Raw genomic sequence first — 17705 nt, forward strand, 5'->3', positions numbered from 1 at the left:
CTAGAGATACCCAAAAATCTAAGTTTGGGGTGATTATCATTCTCCTTGTGCCATACCTTTAGCTCTTACAGAGATCCCTCATTTTGGACTTGATATCTCTGCCTCGACCATTTTAAAAGATTACGTTCATACTCGTTTTCGCGAACCTAATGATGTCCAGGAAGAAGTTCAGTCGTTATAAACCCATCCTCTGGTTGATGTGGTTTTCCCAGGCTATGATACCCAGATTGACTTTGTTTTCCCACCAAATAGTTTTCTTCCAAATGTGGAAACGTTTATATTTCAAATGTGTCGAATATTAAGTTGTGAGACTAAACCTAAATGCTTTAGGAAATTAGAATCGACACATTTGCTTAAGAGTGACCACTACTCTCATTGTGGTCAATTTTGTAAGTCAAATCTTATTGACTTAGAGGATCCTCAGTTATTTAGGTTATTAGTGTGCGCTTCTAAGATCATATTTGAGTTTTTCCAGACTCTGGGACCTAATGATTCGGATCCCACCTATGAAGAAACGCAACCAATGAAAATATTTTATTTAGACCCTTTCTTATAACCTGAACCTGAACCACAATTAGATATAAATATCTTAATCAGGAAACTAGATAAGGGCATGCTATCCTTGTTCACTTTCTTGGGTTATTGTAGTTTCCTTTGGTCAGCTCTTTTTGGTTTTGAAGACCCACAGTTATTTCGGCTGTTACTTTTTGATTCTATGAGGTGACTAATTCCTTCCAATATCTGGCTGAAGACTTTAAACTTAGCACTTCTTGGGAGGTAACCCAATCTCAAGCGACACAATAATATCTTTCCTTAACTCTTTTGCGTCAAATGGTAACAGTTTCTCCTTGTTCATATGCTTTTAATTTTATCTTTATAACATTGAGGACAATGTTAGATTTAAGTTTGGGGGTATGGGAGAAAATTTTTAGTTGCACTTTTGAAACTTCTAGCGTCACATGGTATCCGGTTAGCTAAGTTTACATACTGTTTCTCACCGAAAAGATAGAAATTGGAATGCTAGAGATAACAACTTATTGAGACATTAGATAAAAAGACATTGAGATCCTTGAAATTCAGGAGAGAACTTGTTCCTTTTAGAGGGTAACCGTGATGGACCTAACCATACATGATGGAAAGGCAACTAGGTCAGGAAAATGCCAGAAAGACAAAGCAACCTTACAATGTAGTCTTAGTTACTGGATTGCGACTCTCTCTCAGTAGAAACTTATCATCATCAACAAGCGGAGCGACATCAAAATTTATGAAGAAAGTTGAAGACATTTTAGGTTTAGAAGCAACAATAGAAGAGAATAATTCAAAAATCAAAGTTGAAGTTATAAGAGCAAATGATATAAGTTGTTAGAATCCATGATACTAAGACATCACAAGTTGCGAAGATCCAAGTTTTGAAAGTCCTTCTCTCATGGCCATGTAAATTTTTGTCTTGTAATTTTTTGTTTTCAAAAAAAAAAAAAAAATGAAACATCATTACGTTCTTTTTGTTCAATAAGGCCATAGGGAAGAAGAAATTTATAAGTCAAACAAGAAATCGAAGAGAAGAGTTAATTGTCAAGGTCCTATGAGGTTCGAGAGTTTATCATCAACAGTTGAAGACCGAAGAAGGCGTTGTTTCTACTGAGCACTGTGAGAGAGTCGAAGAAAGATACATTTTGGTTGCTTTGTTAGTCTGCTTTCAATCTGGCACAAAATCTTTCTAGCACTGGTTTAACTCATCACACGTAATTATTCCAGCTGTGTAGCAGATGTCCCTCTCATTTTTATCTCTCTCCTAATCTTATCCAGCTGTAAAGCAGCGGACGCATCTTATAATGTTTATCTAGCTGTGTAGAGGATATCTCTTTATCTAGCAGTGGTGTGGATGTGTCTCCCCTTTTCTTCAGTCAGCTTTAGAGCTCACACCTTTAATTTCTCTGGCATTCTACTTACTTGGAGATAGGTTGATAATATGTATGTCCTCATAGCTCTTTGGATACTTGTGAACAATTAGGAGTAAAGGTTTTGTGGGTACACCTCTGGTAAACCCTCCGGAGACAACACTCCGCCGCTAGGGCCACCTAGCGGTTTAACAGCCCGCTGCACGTGCTAAGTGTAGTATTTTTATCTTTTCAAAAATAAATTTTGCTCGAGGACTAGAAAATAATAAGTTTGGGGGTATTTGATAGACACATTTTGTGTTTAATTTGATCTCAATACTATATATTGTTGGCACTCGAGTTTGTACTAATTTTGGTGTTTTATGTGTTTGTGACACCTTTGGAAAATAAACATTTTTTGGAAAATTCGGCTCGAAAAGTTGGTAAAAGCCCCGGAGGACACGTGTTATTCGGACTCTCGTCGTTGGATAAGGGTCACCTCAATTACTAAGGGTCACCCCAGGTCACCCCAACATGCATCTGCTATTCGCACCCCAGTACAGGATTAGGGGGAGGTCATCTTTTCCATTTGAATTTTGTTTTTGGCGGGAAAATGGAGAACACTTCTGCAGATTTTTGATCGAATTGTTGAACGTGTTCTAGGGAGATTCAATGGATGATTTTTGGTAGATAGTTGTGATATGGCCTATTAAACACACTGTGGGCGTTTGGTTCGACCAGAATTGGCTAGAATCAGCTAAACAATTCACGGGTTGAAAACAGGGCAGTTCGTGTATATCACGGGTTTCACGTGATTTGGAGAAGATTCAACGTGTTTTGTACGTGCATGGAAGACCCTCACAGCCTGTTGGAGCGTGAAGGATTTTGGGGTTGAGAGGAGAGCTCAAGAAGCAGAAATCACGAGTTGCAGAAACTCGGTTCCTGCTGCTGCTGCTGAAGAACGCGAAGAACATGAAGAACGGACGTCCGGGAACCGTCGTTCTTCAACAGTGACAACGACAGGTCAGCGTGGGTCATAGGTGTGGGTCTTAGAACCACAGCGACAATAGCACTTCTCTTTTATCGTTCTTTTGTGACGCTTCCTGTGGGTCGCACATTAGCTGTTTACACCATTTTCTCTTCTTCTCTTCATTGTAAACACCATTTGAGCAATAAATAAATATTTTGAGCGTGTTTTTATCATGATGAGATAAACCCAACACTGGGACGACGGAGGAGGGTGAATTTCATACACGGGTAAATTTATTTTATTCTTTATATGACTTTTGCATTAATTTAAAATTGAAATATGATTTGAATTAATTGGTTGTTATTTAATTTGATGATGTATGCTTAGCTTAGGTGTTTTGTTACATCATGCTTAGGACTTACAATCGAGTTTTTGAGAATCTATCTTGGCAAAATCAGAGTCCATGTTAATTTTATTGAGTTTTAAATTGTCAAAGAATATATGAATGAACCCTGTGTAGTGAATTCGGCCAAATCCTTAGTCCCAGTACCTCTCGCCCATTGTTAATATTTTTGTATATATATTTTTATTAAATCTTAAAATTCCATTTCCTTCACAAGTCTGAAACGAATCTTTTTACCATTATCACACCAACACTTTTGAAAACCCACCAATTAACTCTTGAGTTTTTCTCTAAACTCGAGTTAACGACTTAAATACTTCATTGGGATTGTGAAGCCAGACCGATACTACTTTTATCGTAGTTCTGTGATCTGATCTTGCATATTCTATCGTACGAGTACAATCGATTAATTGGCTTGAGATCGTGAGAGTTCTCCGATAGGAAAGATAAGAAGTCACAAACATCTTCGTCTCACTGTTTGTGATTCCTCGACAATCCGCTTGTGTAGTCAGGAAGGATTGTAGAGAGGTGATTGATTAATCTAGGCTGTTCTTCGGGAATATAAGTCAGGATTATCAATTGGTTCATGTTACCTTGACTTTATATCTAAAGACGGAACAAAACCTAGGTTTATCTTTGGGAGACAGATTTATCATTTTGATAGACTTTTCTATGTGAGACAGATTCGTTTATTATCAACTCTGTGATTTTGGGTTGCAGCAACTCTTTGTTATGGGTGAGATCAGCAAAGGGAATCAAGTACGCAGTGTCCTGCTGGGATCAGAGGCGTAGGAGTACAACTGTACATTGTATCAGTGGGAGATTGGTAGGGGTTCAACTGTAGATCAGTTCGAAGTTAGCTTGGAGTAGGCTAGTGTCTGTAGCGGCTTAATACAGTGTGTATTCAATCTGGACTAGGTCCCGGGTTTTTTCTGCATTTGCGGTTTCCTCGTTAACAAAACTTCTGGTTTCTGTGTTATTTCTTTTCCGAATTATATTTTATATAATAGAAATAATACAGGTTGTGCGTTCGTGATCATCAACTTCTCTAATCTAACTTTTGGTTGTTGATTGTAGTTGATTGTAGTTGATTGATCCTTGGGCATTGGTCTTTGGTGCCGTCCAAGTTATCTCTTTTTGATAAAGACTCGCTATTGATTTTAGCTTGAGTATAAATCAAATTGAGAGATTGAGATAATAACTCTTTGAGATACTTTTTATCTAGATTGAGTCTGACTGTCTAGTTGATTCTCTAGCAAAGTATTTCGGAGTTAGTTCATACAGATTGCTAAGCGAAATATTGGGTGGTGTTGTTAGACCCCCGTTTTTTCACCTTCCTTTTCTTTCCTGGCTGACCACCTTGTTGAGTGACATTCTGGTCTGCTGGTTCTTACCACTTCCATGTTGACTCGACGAAGATTTTGATGCACGGTCAACCTTACTCTCCTTCTTCAAGTACTCCTCATCCCTCTTATGAGCCAAAAAATCATGCTCAAGCTCTCTAGCACATTCAACAACCCTAACATAAGTGTCAATCATTGGATTTCCAACAATATGCCTCTGATACATGGCTTTCAAAACATATACGAACCGACGTCTGGTTTTCTCTTCAGTATCTACTAGGTGGGGTACAAACATCGACAATCTGGAGTATTCAATCTCATACTCCGTAACAGATAAGTTATCTTGCTGAAATGAAAGAAACTCTCACCCCTTAGCATTTCGAACACTCTGAGGGAAATACTTGTCATTGGACATACGAATGAAGTCTTTCCATGTCATGGTGGCATGATCCAAGCCACGTGAAGCTGAAGTCCACCAAGTATGAGCATCTCCAGTGAGCTGGAAGGTATTTAATCTCTGCTTAAATACTTATGTGCAAGAAGGTCCTATGGCCCTAAAAATTTGACCATCTCATCCTTCCATTCATGGGCTATCATTGGGTTATCAGACTTTCCAGAAAACTCTCTCGGGTTCAACTTCTTGAACTGAAACTGAACCTTTCTATACCTATCTTCCTCAGTTTCAGCAGGTGGTCCTTGGTTCTGATGATTGTTGACTTGTTGACTTGTCCATCATTTTGATTCATAACAGCAGCGACTGCTTGGGCTATTCACTGGGTCAGCTGCGCCATCTTCACATTCACAGTCTGATTTCCTAATTGTGGTTCATCTCCATCAATAGGAACACCATTTCCGGTACTACCTCTTCCAGTACCAGTAAGTCTCTTAGTACCACGCCTTGACATTCCTATATAAGTCAATGATAATCTTAGAAAAGAATACAATAAATATATTAATATTTATAAATCATATCCAAACCATGGATATACATAACGAAACGTCTAGGCTCACTCCCCCCAAGTCCTAGAGTTACTCTAACCTAAGCTCATGATACCAACTGTAACAACCCTACTTTCCATATAACCCCGGCCGACGATTAAATAGAAAGTACGTTGTTAATTTTCTGCAAAGGGGTACATAACCTACAGAAAACTAGGAACACAGTTTCATTACAACTGAATATGCATAAGGGAATTTTATTTCTTAAAAAATAACAATGTCGAGTAATTAGGGTGTTCTTAACTTCAACAATATAATCCATCCTTAAATAACGTCGGACTAACAAAAGAAAATATTAATGAATTCTACCTAAAAGAAAGTATCCCCACTGTCTCACAACTAAATAACGAAAAAAAAAGTGTAGATGTCCACCCTCAGTTGGATATCTTCAAAATATCTACCGGAACTGGAATCACTCAAACTCCTTCACGATTCCTAACAGCACCTGGAAAAGATAATCAACGGGAGTTAAACTCCAAATCAAGTTCACTCGATCGCCGAGTCACGGAGACATATAAAAATGATATACAAATATATCGCAAGCGAGAAAGTCAAAAGAAAACAAAGTTCGGCATTTAATACTTGTCACTATATCTAACAATCATTAGAAATATACACTAACAAACATTTACAGTAAAAGCTTGTACCTCAATGTGACACCGGAACCTATCCGCAATCACATTAAACAACGTCCGGGACTCATCCGCAACGTCTAAACACACATAGTGTACCTGTATATCCGGTTGTATTTAGCTCATATATAACTATACTAGGAACTCATCCACACTCAATTTCTCTTTTTAAGAATGAGATTTAGCTCACTGCCATTAGTGGCCTACTCAAAGCCAACTATCCAAGAACCTCACCACACGGTTATAATCAACACTTGTGAGCCATTAGTGTTCCATGTTAACGGAACTTGTGACAAAAATAGACAGATTAAAATCCTTAAATTCTGACATACAAGGTCATCACTAGCTAACAACCAAACGTAGTGCTCCTCCTTTCAGTAAGACTTCCAGAGATGCTGCCAGTTTCGCCAAAAATCTTTGTTATCTCACTGTTATTGTAGCTAACAGGTCAACTTCATAACAAACTATCTCTACCAATAAGTAATAATACTCTTACTTCGTTACAGTCAGAAATTCGACAAACCATACTAGCAGTACTTAATTTAGTTCTCAACAAAACTTCCCTTAACTTAGGCATTTGGTGTTAACGTCCGGATACATGTGATTCACTGTTTGACTAATGATATCCCTAGATTTCCACTGTAATATATCCGCTGCCTCTAAGCACTGCTACCGTTAATACCATGTCCAATACTTCCTAAAGAACAACTATAATTCACTCAAGAAATCCATTTACTACTGACTATATCTAGCTAGGATCCTTATAACGAGATTTAAAAGGCTAATTTAATGATCACCCAAAAACACGTCAAAAGCATAAAAAGTATCATAAGGCTATGTATATGTATCAAACACATCACACCAATTACTTAACAGCAACCGGATTAACACCTAATACAACTAATTTGACTACATAGCTACCTTTCCACCTTGCTCACCATGTCGTACCACCAATAGCTACGTGAACTCGCATCACCGGCAACTAAGATAACTAAAATTGTTTGATTAGAAAGTACGCAATAATGGAATAAAAGCTCAAGCTTCAATCATATTGCACGAGATATTTAGTTCCCACTTTTACATATATCGGGGACTAAGAGATCTAGAAAACTTGCCTCAGACCAGTAGAACTCAAGTTTTTCTCCACTTGTGCACAATTATTGCTTCCACTGATCACACCCTATAGCAAATAAAACAAAAGAACAAATCTTATAACTGGAAATTTGATCACACACAGACGAACAATATAGTCAATTTAACCCTTACCTTCTCCAACGATTAACCTATTAATCGCTCCACCCAATGAATTATCAATCTGATATACTAAGTACGGCGGTGATTTCTTTTATGTTTCAAATCTTAAGTACTTCCTCTTTCTCGTGCGATCGGGAACTAAGAAGAAGAGGTCAAAGACCTAATTTATATTTTTCCTCCTAATAGTCCCTTGGGATAATGCTAAAAGAAAATGCCAAATCCACCGATCAAACATCTTTATCTCTAGTTTTCTACTACGAATGTACTATACGTCAACATTCACATTTCAATCTCATGTGCACCACCAAATCAAACACCTTTATCTCTAGTCTGACAACTAAAAAGCAGGTGTCCGAAAATTAAAAACACTGCAGAGATCAAAACCACCATCTTATAATTGGATTAGAAACTGCTCGCATGATGAACGGAATATTTTGGCATAACTTCAGTTAATTCAGGTTTCAATTTCACAATAATTAAATGACAGGTTATTTCATGATTACTTCCGCATTGAAGGGATCTCAATGAAATGCCTAAGAATGGAAACAAGAAAACCAATAACAATTTTGACACTAAATAAAATGGAACATTATTTAAATACAACTTTATGCAATTTCGGAGTGTTCATCCCTGACAGTGCAAGTAACTTCATATGCACTGCATGTCCAAAGATGCATGACGATCTAGGTCAACGTACACTCTTCATCAAGGTGAGGGAGTGACACCAGGAATTTGATGCGGGTCTATCTGGATCTACACACTTTTTGTATGATTTTCGTCCTTACGATAACTGGGATCATTGTTGCTTTGATGTTTACCTTTCGGATATAGATACACACATGATTGCGATAATAATGCGTGGGAGAAAAGAACTAAATCGCAAGTTGAACGAAGTGTTAACGTTTCGAGCGATAGAATCATCCGAATATTTAAAGGAAATATGGCTTTAGCGTAAAAATAGAAGGGAAGGGCCGGTCTTTGTCACGACAACAAAGCCTAAAAAAGAAAATCTGTTCATGGACGATTTAGTAGTGGCATAGGATTCAAGATATGTAATTCCTGTACGTATGACACCGTAAAGCAATCATACGCCCTTTACTTTAGGAAAATTGGCTAGTTGGTCCTAAGCCCATTAAGTTAGTTATAGTAGGGTCCAACCGGTTTTTAGACTTATCATTAGGTCCATAATTATTTGAAACTAGCAAAATGACCAGCTTACCCCATCACTACTCACGTGTGAAATCAACCACCTTCTTGTGGTTTCTCTTTCCCGTACAACCCACCTTCTTGCGGTTTTTAGACTTCACATTCAGAGATTTTCAAAGAGAAAAAAATTTCTCTTCACAGAGAGAATAGAAACCCAAATTCATTTAGAGATTTTTGAGACAACAGATCTCAAAAATCATTAAGAGAATAGTTTGCAAACAACGATTCTGATTCACAAGAATAGAGAAAAACCTTAAAACCTATATTCTCTTCCGATAATGGTTAAAACAAGAAAAATCACAAGAACAATCCAAGAAGAAGAAACAATAATGGATGATAGCACTGCTCCTAGAACATCAGAAGACGATTCAAGAATTTCAAGACGAAAATCAAAGAGGAAAAAGAGTAAAAAGGTTGAAACACCGAAATCGAAGAAAAATACTTCAAAAAGTTCATCGGACGATGAATCTCTAGATGTACTAACAAGAAAACGAAGAAAACCGAGTAAAAACGCACCAATTCAGGAAAAAAAAAAGGTACTATTTCTAACACTTTCAGTATGTTTTTTGTGTTTCTGGGACATAGATCCACCAGTACATATTTGAAGTACTGATTAAAAATTTATGAAAACCCATCAGAGTTTACATGCAACTTCTACTTTGTGTTTCTAGCTCTTAGAATTGGCAGTACATAACTATAAAACTGTAGAATAAGAATCAAAAGTGATATGCAATGTGTTTCATTTTATTTCTGATACATAGAACCACCAGTACATATATCAAATACTGAGGTTTTTTCTTAATTAGGTTGTTTTTTGGCAGTACATAAGTCCAGTAGTGAATGGGTAACATTGTTTATGTGTCTATTTACTACTGTTTGTGTTTCTGGCACATAATTGGCAATACATAACTAAAAAACTGAGACATTGTAGTGTTTATGTACTCTAAATTCATCAGTTTCTTTGTTTATGTGATAATGATCTTTGGATATGAAGTACATAAGGCCAATAGTGATTGATTGTGTTTCTGAGATGATGAATGTATAGTCCATAAATGTTATACTGAAATAAAACCAATTAAATTTTGCAGGTAAGGTTGTGCCAAAATCTGTTAGGAAGTTGTATAGGTCTGGTTTCACAGCATTACATAGCCTGGTTGCCAGAATGAAGGCGAGTAAATATACTTTGAGTGAAGCCACGTTGGAAAAGATAGTCGAATCTTCTTATGGACAGATGTTTTTCATGTTCTGGCACACTAAGTACTCAGAAAGTCATTGGGAAAAGTTGGAAGGTGCAGTGAAAAAGTACTTGAAGTGTTACAAAAGGGGTCGAGTCAAGAATGAGCTCACATTTGAGTTTGTTAGAAGAGGTGAAACACACATTATCACGTCGACACCAGAAAAAATGGGTGTAATGTTTGGCAGATGCAAGTCTTGTTCAGCAGATCAACAGTGTGAGAACTGCAGATGCGCAAAAATCTTTTCAGCACAAATAACTTAAAAGCAGTACATATATGCAGCACTGCAAACAAATACAAAAAAACAAAACATATGATTCACTCCTACATGTATGTTGTAGTACAATAAAAGTTGTTTTATGGGATAAAGCTAACCTAGGCGAATGAATCTCATACTCATACGCAGATGACTGAGTAACATTCCAAACTCGACCAATTTGAATATGTTCTTTAAGTAACGCCTCATAGGTAGGAGTGAGCTTCTCTGGGTCCATCAAAATACTCATTTCGGGACGTTCATTCATCAACTCCATAACGCGTAACCTATGAATGGAACAAAAAGAACACCTGTAATAAATTTTGAACAAAAAAAATGAACCAAAAACAAAGAAAACACCAACAACAAAAAACACACACAAACCTGATCATGTCAACGAGGGCGCAGGCAGGCAACCTCTTGTCTTTCCGAATCCAATTATTGAAGGACTCAGCAACGCTTGATGTAATCTGACCAAATCTACAGCCAGTGAAGAACGCCCTGGACCAATGTTCCCTAGGCATATTGCGGAAATACTCAGCAACCCCAGGCCTTCCCATTAACTCCATTTCCATTAGTGTTTCTTCATATCTTGCTGGTGTGAGAGCATAAGTTGCTTTTTTGAAACAAGCCATAACTTCTTTGTACTTCTCGTCCGATTTCCTGATTGGTAAGTTTCCTTGCAAGTGGTAGTAACAATAGCCATGTTGGGAAGTAGGAAGTGTTTAGGAATAGCCCTCAACAATCCTTCATGACGATCAGACATAAAGGTGATAGGACGGTCATCAACAATGTTGCTAATATTGCGCATAAACCAATCTCAATTATCAACATCCTCTCCTGGGACCAATGCAAAGGCTAGCGGATAAAAACCTGCAAAAAACAAACAATACATATATTATATACTGTCACTAAGTATGTTGCTATATTAATAGACGTAACATATATTATGTACTGGAAAATAGACTAAGAATTTCCAGTACATAATAGACAAATTGTACTCAAAAAAAGGTCTTATGCTTACATATATGAATTAGTGTGTGTTAGACACAATAACTTTTCGGTACATAAATGGTATACTCAAAAAGTTCCAACGATTAAAAGCAGTGAATAAATTGTAAACAATAACAATTAAAACGTAACAAAGAGCACTTGCCTTGATTCCCATTCAGACAAGTAGTAGCCATAAGGGTACCTCTAAATCTCCCGGTCAGAAAAGTTGCATCAACAAAAATCATTGGTCGACAAAGTCTATAACCTTCAATACAAGCGCCTATTGCAATGAATAACCTTTCAAATGTCTGAGTTGCATCGTTAAACTGAAAATCCACATAAGAGCCAGGATTTGTTTCTTTCAATGAATTCACCCACCAAACCAGATCAGAGTAAGACTTTACATCATTCCCAAAAATTTCATGGTGTGACCGTTCCAAACCATGATATGCATGGTGATATTTGATATTAACACCACCACCAACTTTTATATAATCTTCAATTTCGCGAGGCTTGATAAGTGGGTTGTGCATCACACGATCATGAATAAGGTTGTGTACCAGCTTCTTCGATACGTTAGGACTTATCAACTTCACACCATCTCCACAAGTGTGCCTCCCAACATACTTTTTTATCCTAAAAACATCGCAAGTAGAATTAATAGCAACTGCATGGATCATCCAAGTGCATGGGACCTTACTGCATTTCATTGTGAACCTTTCACGATCATTCTTCACCTTTGTTACGCGATACCCAGTCTTCAAACAATACTTTTGACAGGCTAACCGAACAGCATCAACACCACCACGAAAAAGCTTGTTCGGATCATCAAAAACATTCTTCCACCCATCGGACAGAAGAGGTTTAACAATTTCTTTTCCATCAGTTTCATAACTATCTCTAGCTGCCCTAATCAGTTCTGAATTGTTGTCGACGTCGCTGAATGTAGAGGAACTACATCCACCAGCAGAAAGAAAATCCACATGCAGCTCAAAGAACGTCGATTTCTTTGAAAAATGCAAGGCAGCGAGACCATGAAGTTGAAAGTCAGCAATCACAAGCACTTTGACACCATTCTCAACATAAGTGATGATAATCTCAGAAGGGTTCAAGGTTCTCCAGTTTTCACAAATAAGAAATTTCAGGTCATCAATACTAGACTTAAAAGTAACCAGGTGAGCAAAATGATGATGCTTATAATAAATGTATGCATAGCAGTAGGTATTTGGATTGGAACACTCTGCATCAGACATGTTTTGAACCTGCAAATGTGACAAAGATGTAACAGTATTAAAATACAGTATTTCACATACGTACTGATGGGTCAAACTAAAAAAAGTGAGAGATCTATGCAAGAAACAGATTCTAAGAGAAGTTTCTATGAGTATGCCATATATGTACTGCAGATTCATGAACTACAAAATCAACTGCATGATAAAGAATAATTAAGAATCTATGAGAAACAGCAGAATCGAAGCACGTAATACAAAATTTCACATACGTACTGATGGGTCAAACTAAAAAAAGTGAGAGATCTATGCAAGAAACAGAATCTAAGAGCAGAAACAATGAGTATGTCATATATGTACTGCTGGATAATACGATCTGGAAGTGAAAATAAACCTGATTTTGAAAAGAAAACAGAAAGATAATCAAATCGAAAGCTAAAATTAAGTTAAAAACTTAACAATCTAACCAAATAACTGAATAAATACGAACAAGATTCATAAAAAAACAAACAAAACACAACCGATCTCCATGATCCAAAATTCAAATCTTAAACATGATTCAAAAATTGTAGCAGAAACAATGAGTATGTCATATATGTACTGCTGGATAATACGATCTGAAAATGAAAACAAACCTGTTGAAAAGAAAACAGAAAGATAATCAAATCGAAAGCTAAAATAACCTAAAAACTTAACAATATAACCAAATAACTGAATAACTACGAACAAGATTCATAAAAAACAAACAGAACACAACCGATCTCCATGATCCAAAATTCAAATCTTAAACATGATTCAAAAACTGTAGCAGAAATAATGAGTATGTCATATATGTACTACTGGATAATACGATCTGAAAGTGAAAACAAACCTGATTTTGAAAAGAAAACAGAAAGATAATCAAATTGAAAGATAAAATAAGCTAAAAACTTAACAATCTAACCAAATAACTGAATAAATACGAACAAGATTCATAAAAAACAAACAGAACACAACCGATCTCCATGATCCAAAATTCAAATCTTAAACATGATTCAAAAACTGTAGCAGAAGCAATGAGTATGTCATATATGTACTACTGGATAATACAATCTGAAAGTGAAAACAAACCTGATTTTGAAAAGAAAACAGAAAGATAATCAAATCGAAAGCTAAAATAAGCTAAAAACTTAACAATCTAACCAAATAACTGAATAAATACGAACAAGATTCATAAAAAACAAACAGAACACAACCGATCTCCGTGAAATTGTAGCAGAAAGAAGAAAATAGAAAAGATTAAGCAACATACCTATTAAAATCACTAAAGAAATCTTCAGAAACCCTAATCCGAAAGCGAGAAGAAGAAAGAGAGCAGAAACCGGATCTGAATTCGCTGGTATTTTTTTTATAAACTTTGAAATAGGCTGCTTAAATATATGTAGGATTTTAAGGGTAGTTTAGGTATTTGAAAATTTCACATGATTTGTCCCGCAAGTGTACAGGACCTGGGATTAAAAAAATGGGTCCATTTTTATGTTTTCTTTTTATTATGGACCTCTAGTTATTGGGCTTTAGTGGGTGGACCTGCCACTAACTAGTATCACTATAATAGTACCTATTGGTAATTCCTACTTTACATATCCCTATGTGGAGAAGCTTAATTTATCTCTTCCCATCCCACTAATAATAACAAATGGGATTTATTTATTTTTAAATAGTTTAACTTTGCGATTAAGATTTTGTATTTATTTATGTAAACGTGTAAGCCTGTTGTACTTTGGTTTGGCTTACTTTTTCTATTTCATACAGGGGTGTTCATGGTCAGTTTTGGTTCGGTTTCTAGCCAAACCAAAACCGAAAACGAATACTATTGGTTTTTAAAAATCTAAACCAAACCAATCCATTAACCATTGGTTAGGTTTTCAAATGGTTCCAGTTGGTTTCGGTTTGTCCCAGTGGTTTTTGGTTAATCAATAATTATGTCAAACCAAAAAAAAAATACACAAATTTACAGACAAAAAAATCATAGTTGCCGATAGTATTGGTTTACACAAGTTTACAGACAAAAAAAATAAAATAAAAAAAATATCAAGAATAGTTAAAGCTTACTCTAATTCTAGAGATCAAAAGAAGATATATAATATATCTTAATTTAGTTATTGACAAAAAATTCGAGAAGGAAGACGGGAAGAAAAAAGTCGAGTAGCAGCCGCTGTAGTTGGGGGTGGAGAAGGGAGGCGACTGAGAGAAGGAGAAAGAGAAAGAGGGAGAGTATCATAATGAAATATTAGATTTAGGGTTTCTATTTATCCTCTAAATCAATGGGTAGAATCTAATACTTGTAAATCGACGGCAGAAACTAAATTTAAAAATTAATCGGTTATCCAATAGTTTTTTGTTCGGTTTTAGAGGTCAAACCAAACCAAAACCAACACTATCGGTTTTTTACTTTCTACGCCGTAACCAATCCATTAGTAAATGGTTCGGTTTGGTTTCTTCCTAATTGGTCTGGTTTGGTCCGGTTCCAGCGAAAAACCGAAACCATGTTCAGCCCTAATTTCATATAGGATTACAGGTTTATTTCTCTATTTATATCTACATAGACTACATTCCAGTATGTAATAATTACACAACCCGCAGCTGCCACATTCTTTCTTTATTTTTCATCCAAAACATTCATACTCGTCCAATTAAATGGAGTTAACTCAACCTCAGAACCTCAAAATCCCTACTTTTAGTAATATTGGACGCGACGCTTCATTGTGCCAGTCTATCCTCCCCACTTTTCGAACAATGGTGTCGCGTTCTTTGTGAATCAGCCGTATTTGTGGATTCATCTAAAGGTGGGTTAGCTTATGGAAGATCCTACTTCCCTTATGGTGATTGTTCCGAGTTGGTTTTGAACGAATGTGTTAGAAGTAACGACACCACACTTCGTATATCAACATGCCCCAGTTGCAAAAGACTCTTTTGTTTCCAGTGCATGATTCCATGCACGGAACATTATCAATGCAGCAGAAGAGGCGATACCAGGGACGGGCCTAGTGTTGGGCTAACCCGGGCTATAGCCCCTCCCCATATTTGAAAACTAATTTCTAAGGTATATTGTATACCATCCAGATTAGCCTCTTTTTATATATTTAGCCCGGCACTAAATATGGACAACCAAAAATTGATACGTGTGAGATCCTACACCACTAATAGAAGCCAGTAAAGTTAAGATATTCGCCTTTTTCTTTTGCTTGGCAGAAGTCTCGAAGAGTAAAGACTAAAGAGTTGGAAAGAGGACTTCCTATCTATGTCACAGTGGTAAATTCAATTTAACTTTGATCGATCTGATTTTGGGAAGATCGTAATCAATTATTCAATTTGAAGTTTGTAAACAAGATTGCAGGATGCTCGATTAAAATTTCAAGGTATTTATAGTGTGTAGTTTTCGTTTTCTTTTACCTTGTCAATCTAGGGTTTTGTATTGTTAATCAGATTGGATAATGGAGTTATGGTGATATTTCTTAATAAATATCAGTAGTTCTAGTTTTGTTATCTTAGATCAATGATTTAGTATAATGAAATTGCAAGGATTCTCTTGCTATGTTAATAATTAGTTTTTTCTTCTTTTTTTTTTTGCTGATTTTTTTTTGTTTGCTGAATAATTAGGATTCACTTAAATATGGGTGTTCTTAATTTGATTCCACTGTTAATTATAGTTCATACCTGATTGGATAGCTTTTCCACTGTTATACCTCATCCAAATTGGAGTTAAGTTTTAAATTCAATAGTTCTGTAATTACTCCTTTTTTTGCTTCAATACTTTGATAGTTTGATATGATTATTTATAATTTCATGTATATACTAATCCTATTCGACAATGTCACTCGACCATTTTCGTCCACCGGCTAAGAAGTTAAAAACGATGGAGTCATTTTTCAAGCCTAAAAGGGGTGATAAATCAAGTGAGTTGCTTCCTTCTACTGACAATGTTGGCATGCCTACATCATCACACCATGAACATGGTACTTCTCAGCAGCAAAAGAAGCCATCATATGCTCAACCAACTATATCAAGTAAAGCCAAAGAAGTTGCAGTTCAAAGAAATGGAGGTACTTATGAGCGTGATCCAGGTTTGCGGCGCCAAATTTATGAATATCCAGTGAATCAACGTGATGAGGTACGTCGAGCTTATTTAAAACAGGGACCTTTCAAACCTAGATTATCCAAATATCCTCCTACTTGGGATGGAAGACAAGATCGTTATTTTCAATATAGTTGGCTGAGACAGCATTCATGGCTAGAGTACTCTATCGAAAAGAACAAAGCATATTGCTTCCCTTGCTTTATTTTTGAAACGGATCCACCTAAGCGTCCTGCATTTACAATAGAAGGTTTCTCAGATTTCAAGCATATTGGTTCTAATAAGATGGTATCTACATGTTCATTTGTTCAACATGTTGGACATATCAAATCTTCTCACATGGTAGCTGTGGAAGCTTGTGAAATTCTTCGGAGGCCATCTCGCCATATTGATATAGTTTTTCGTAAACAAAGTAAGGAGATTATAGCAAAGAACAGGCTACGACTAAAGGTAGCAATTGAGACAGTTATAGTGATTGGTCTTCATGCATGTCCTTTTAGAGGTAACGACGAGTCATTAGAGTCAACAAATTGTGGTAAGTTTATTGGTTTGATGAAATATGCAGCCATATTGAATGACAAGATTGCTGAAGTTATCTTAGGAAATGCACCTGGAAATGCAATGTATACTTCACCGAAGATTCAAAAGAAAATTCTACATATTCTCGCTAACAAGGTAAAGGATATTATTCGTGCAGAAATCGGAGATGCTAAATTTTTTATTCTTGTAGATGAAGCACAAGATTCATCAGTTCAAGAGCAAATGGCTATTGTTCTGAGGTTTGTTGATACTAATGGTTGTATTAGAGAGCGGTTTTTTGCAGTCAGAAGTGTTGAGGACACCACGTCATTAACTTTAAAGAGGGAGATTTCCGAAGCTCTTGCTTCACATGGTCTTTTAGTAGAAAATATTCTGGGTCAGGGGTATGATGGTGCTAGTAATATGAGAGGAGCATGGAATGGGTTGCAGACATTGTTTCTTAGAGATTTTCCATATGCTTATTATGTCCATTGCGTTGCTCACAGGTTACAACTAGCATTAGTATAAGCAGCTACAGATGAGCAAGATGTTTATCTGTTTTTTGAGAAGTTAAAGGTTATTGTCAAGCTTGTTGGGGCTTCTCCTAAGCGTCACAGTCAATTGAAATCTGCAGCAGTATTAGAGGTCGCCACAAAATTAGCTGATGGTGAACTT

General features: G+C 36.4%; 1 protein-coding gene across 1 annotated transcript; it reads left to right on the forward strand.

Moving 5' to 3' along the window:
- Nucleotides 1-16292: 16292 nt before the first annotated feature.
- LOC113294275 (zinc finger MYM-type protein 1-like) lies at nt 16293-17558 on the forward strand. Its single transcript, XM_026542695.1, has one exon. The coding sequence runs from the start codon at nt 16293-16295 to the stop codon at nt 17556-17558; it is 1266 nt and encodes a 421-aa protein (XP_026398480.1).
- The last annotated feature ends 147 nt before the right edge of the window (nt 17559-17705 follow it).

This window comes from Papaver somniferum, chromosome 1, assembly GCF_003573695.1.
Source record: "Papaver somniferum cultivar HN1 chromosome 1, ASM357369v1, whole genome shotgun sequence".
In the NCBI taxonomy this organism is placed as follows: domain Eukaryota; kingdom Viridiplantae; phylum Streptophyta; class Magnoliopsida; order Ranunculales; family Papaveraceae; genus Papaver; species Papaver somniferum.

Excerpts from the sequence above, each read along its gene's own strand:
- LOC113294275 (XM_026542695.1), top strand. The coding sequence starts at position 16,293 with ATGGAGTCATTTTTCAAGCCTAAAAGGGGTGATAAATCAAGTGAGTTG.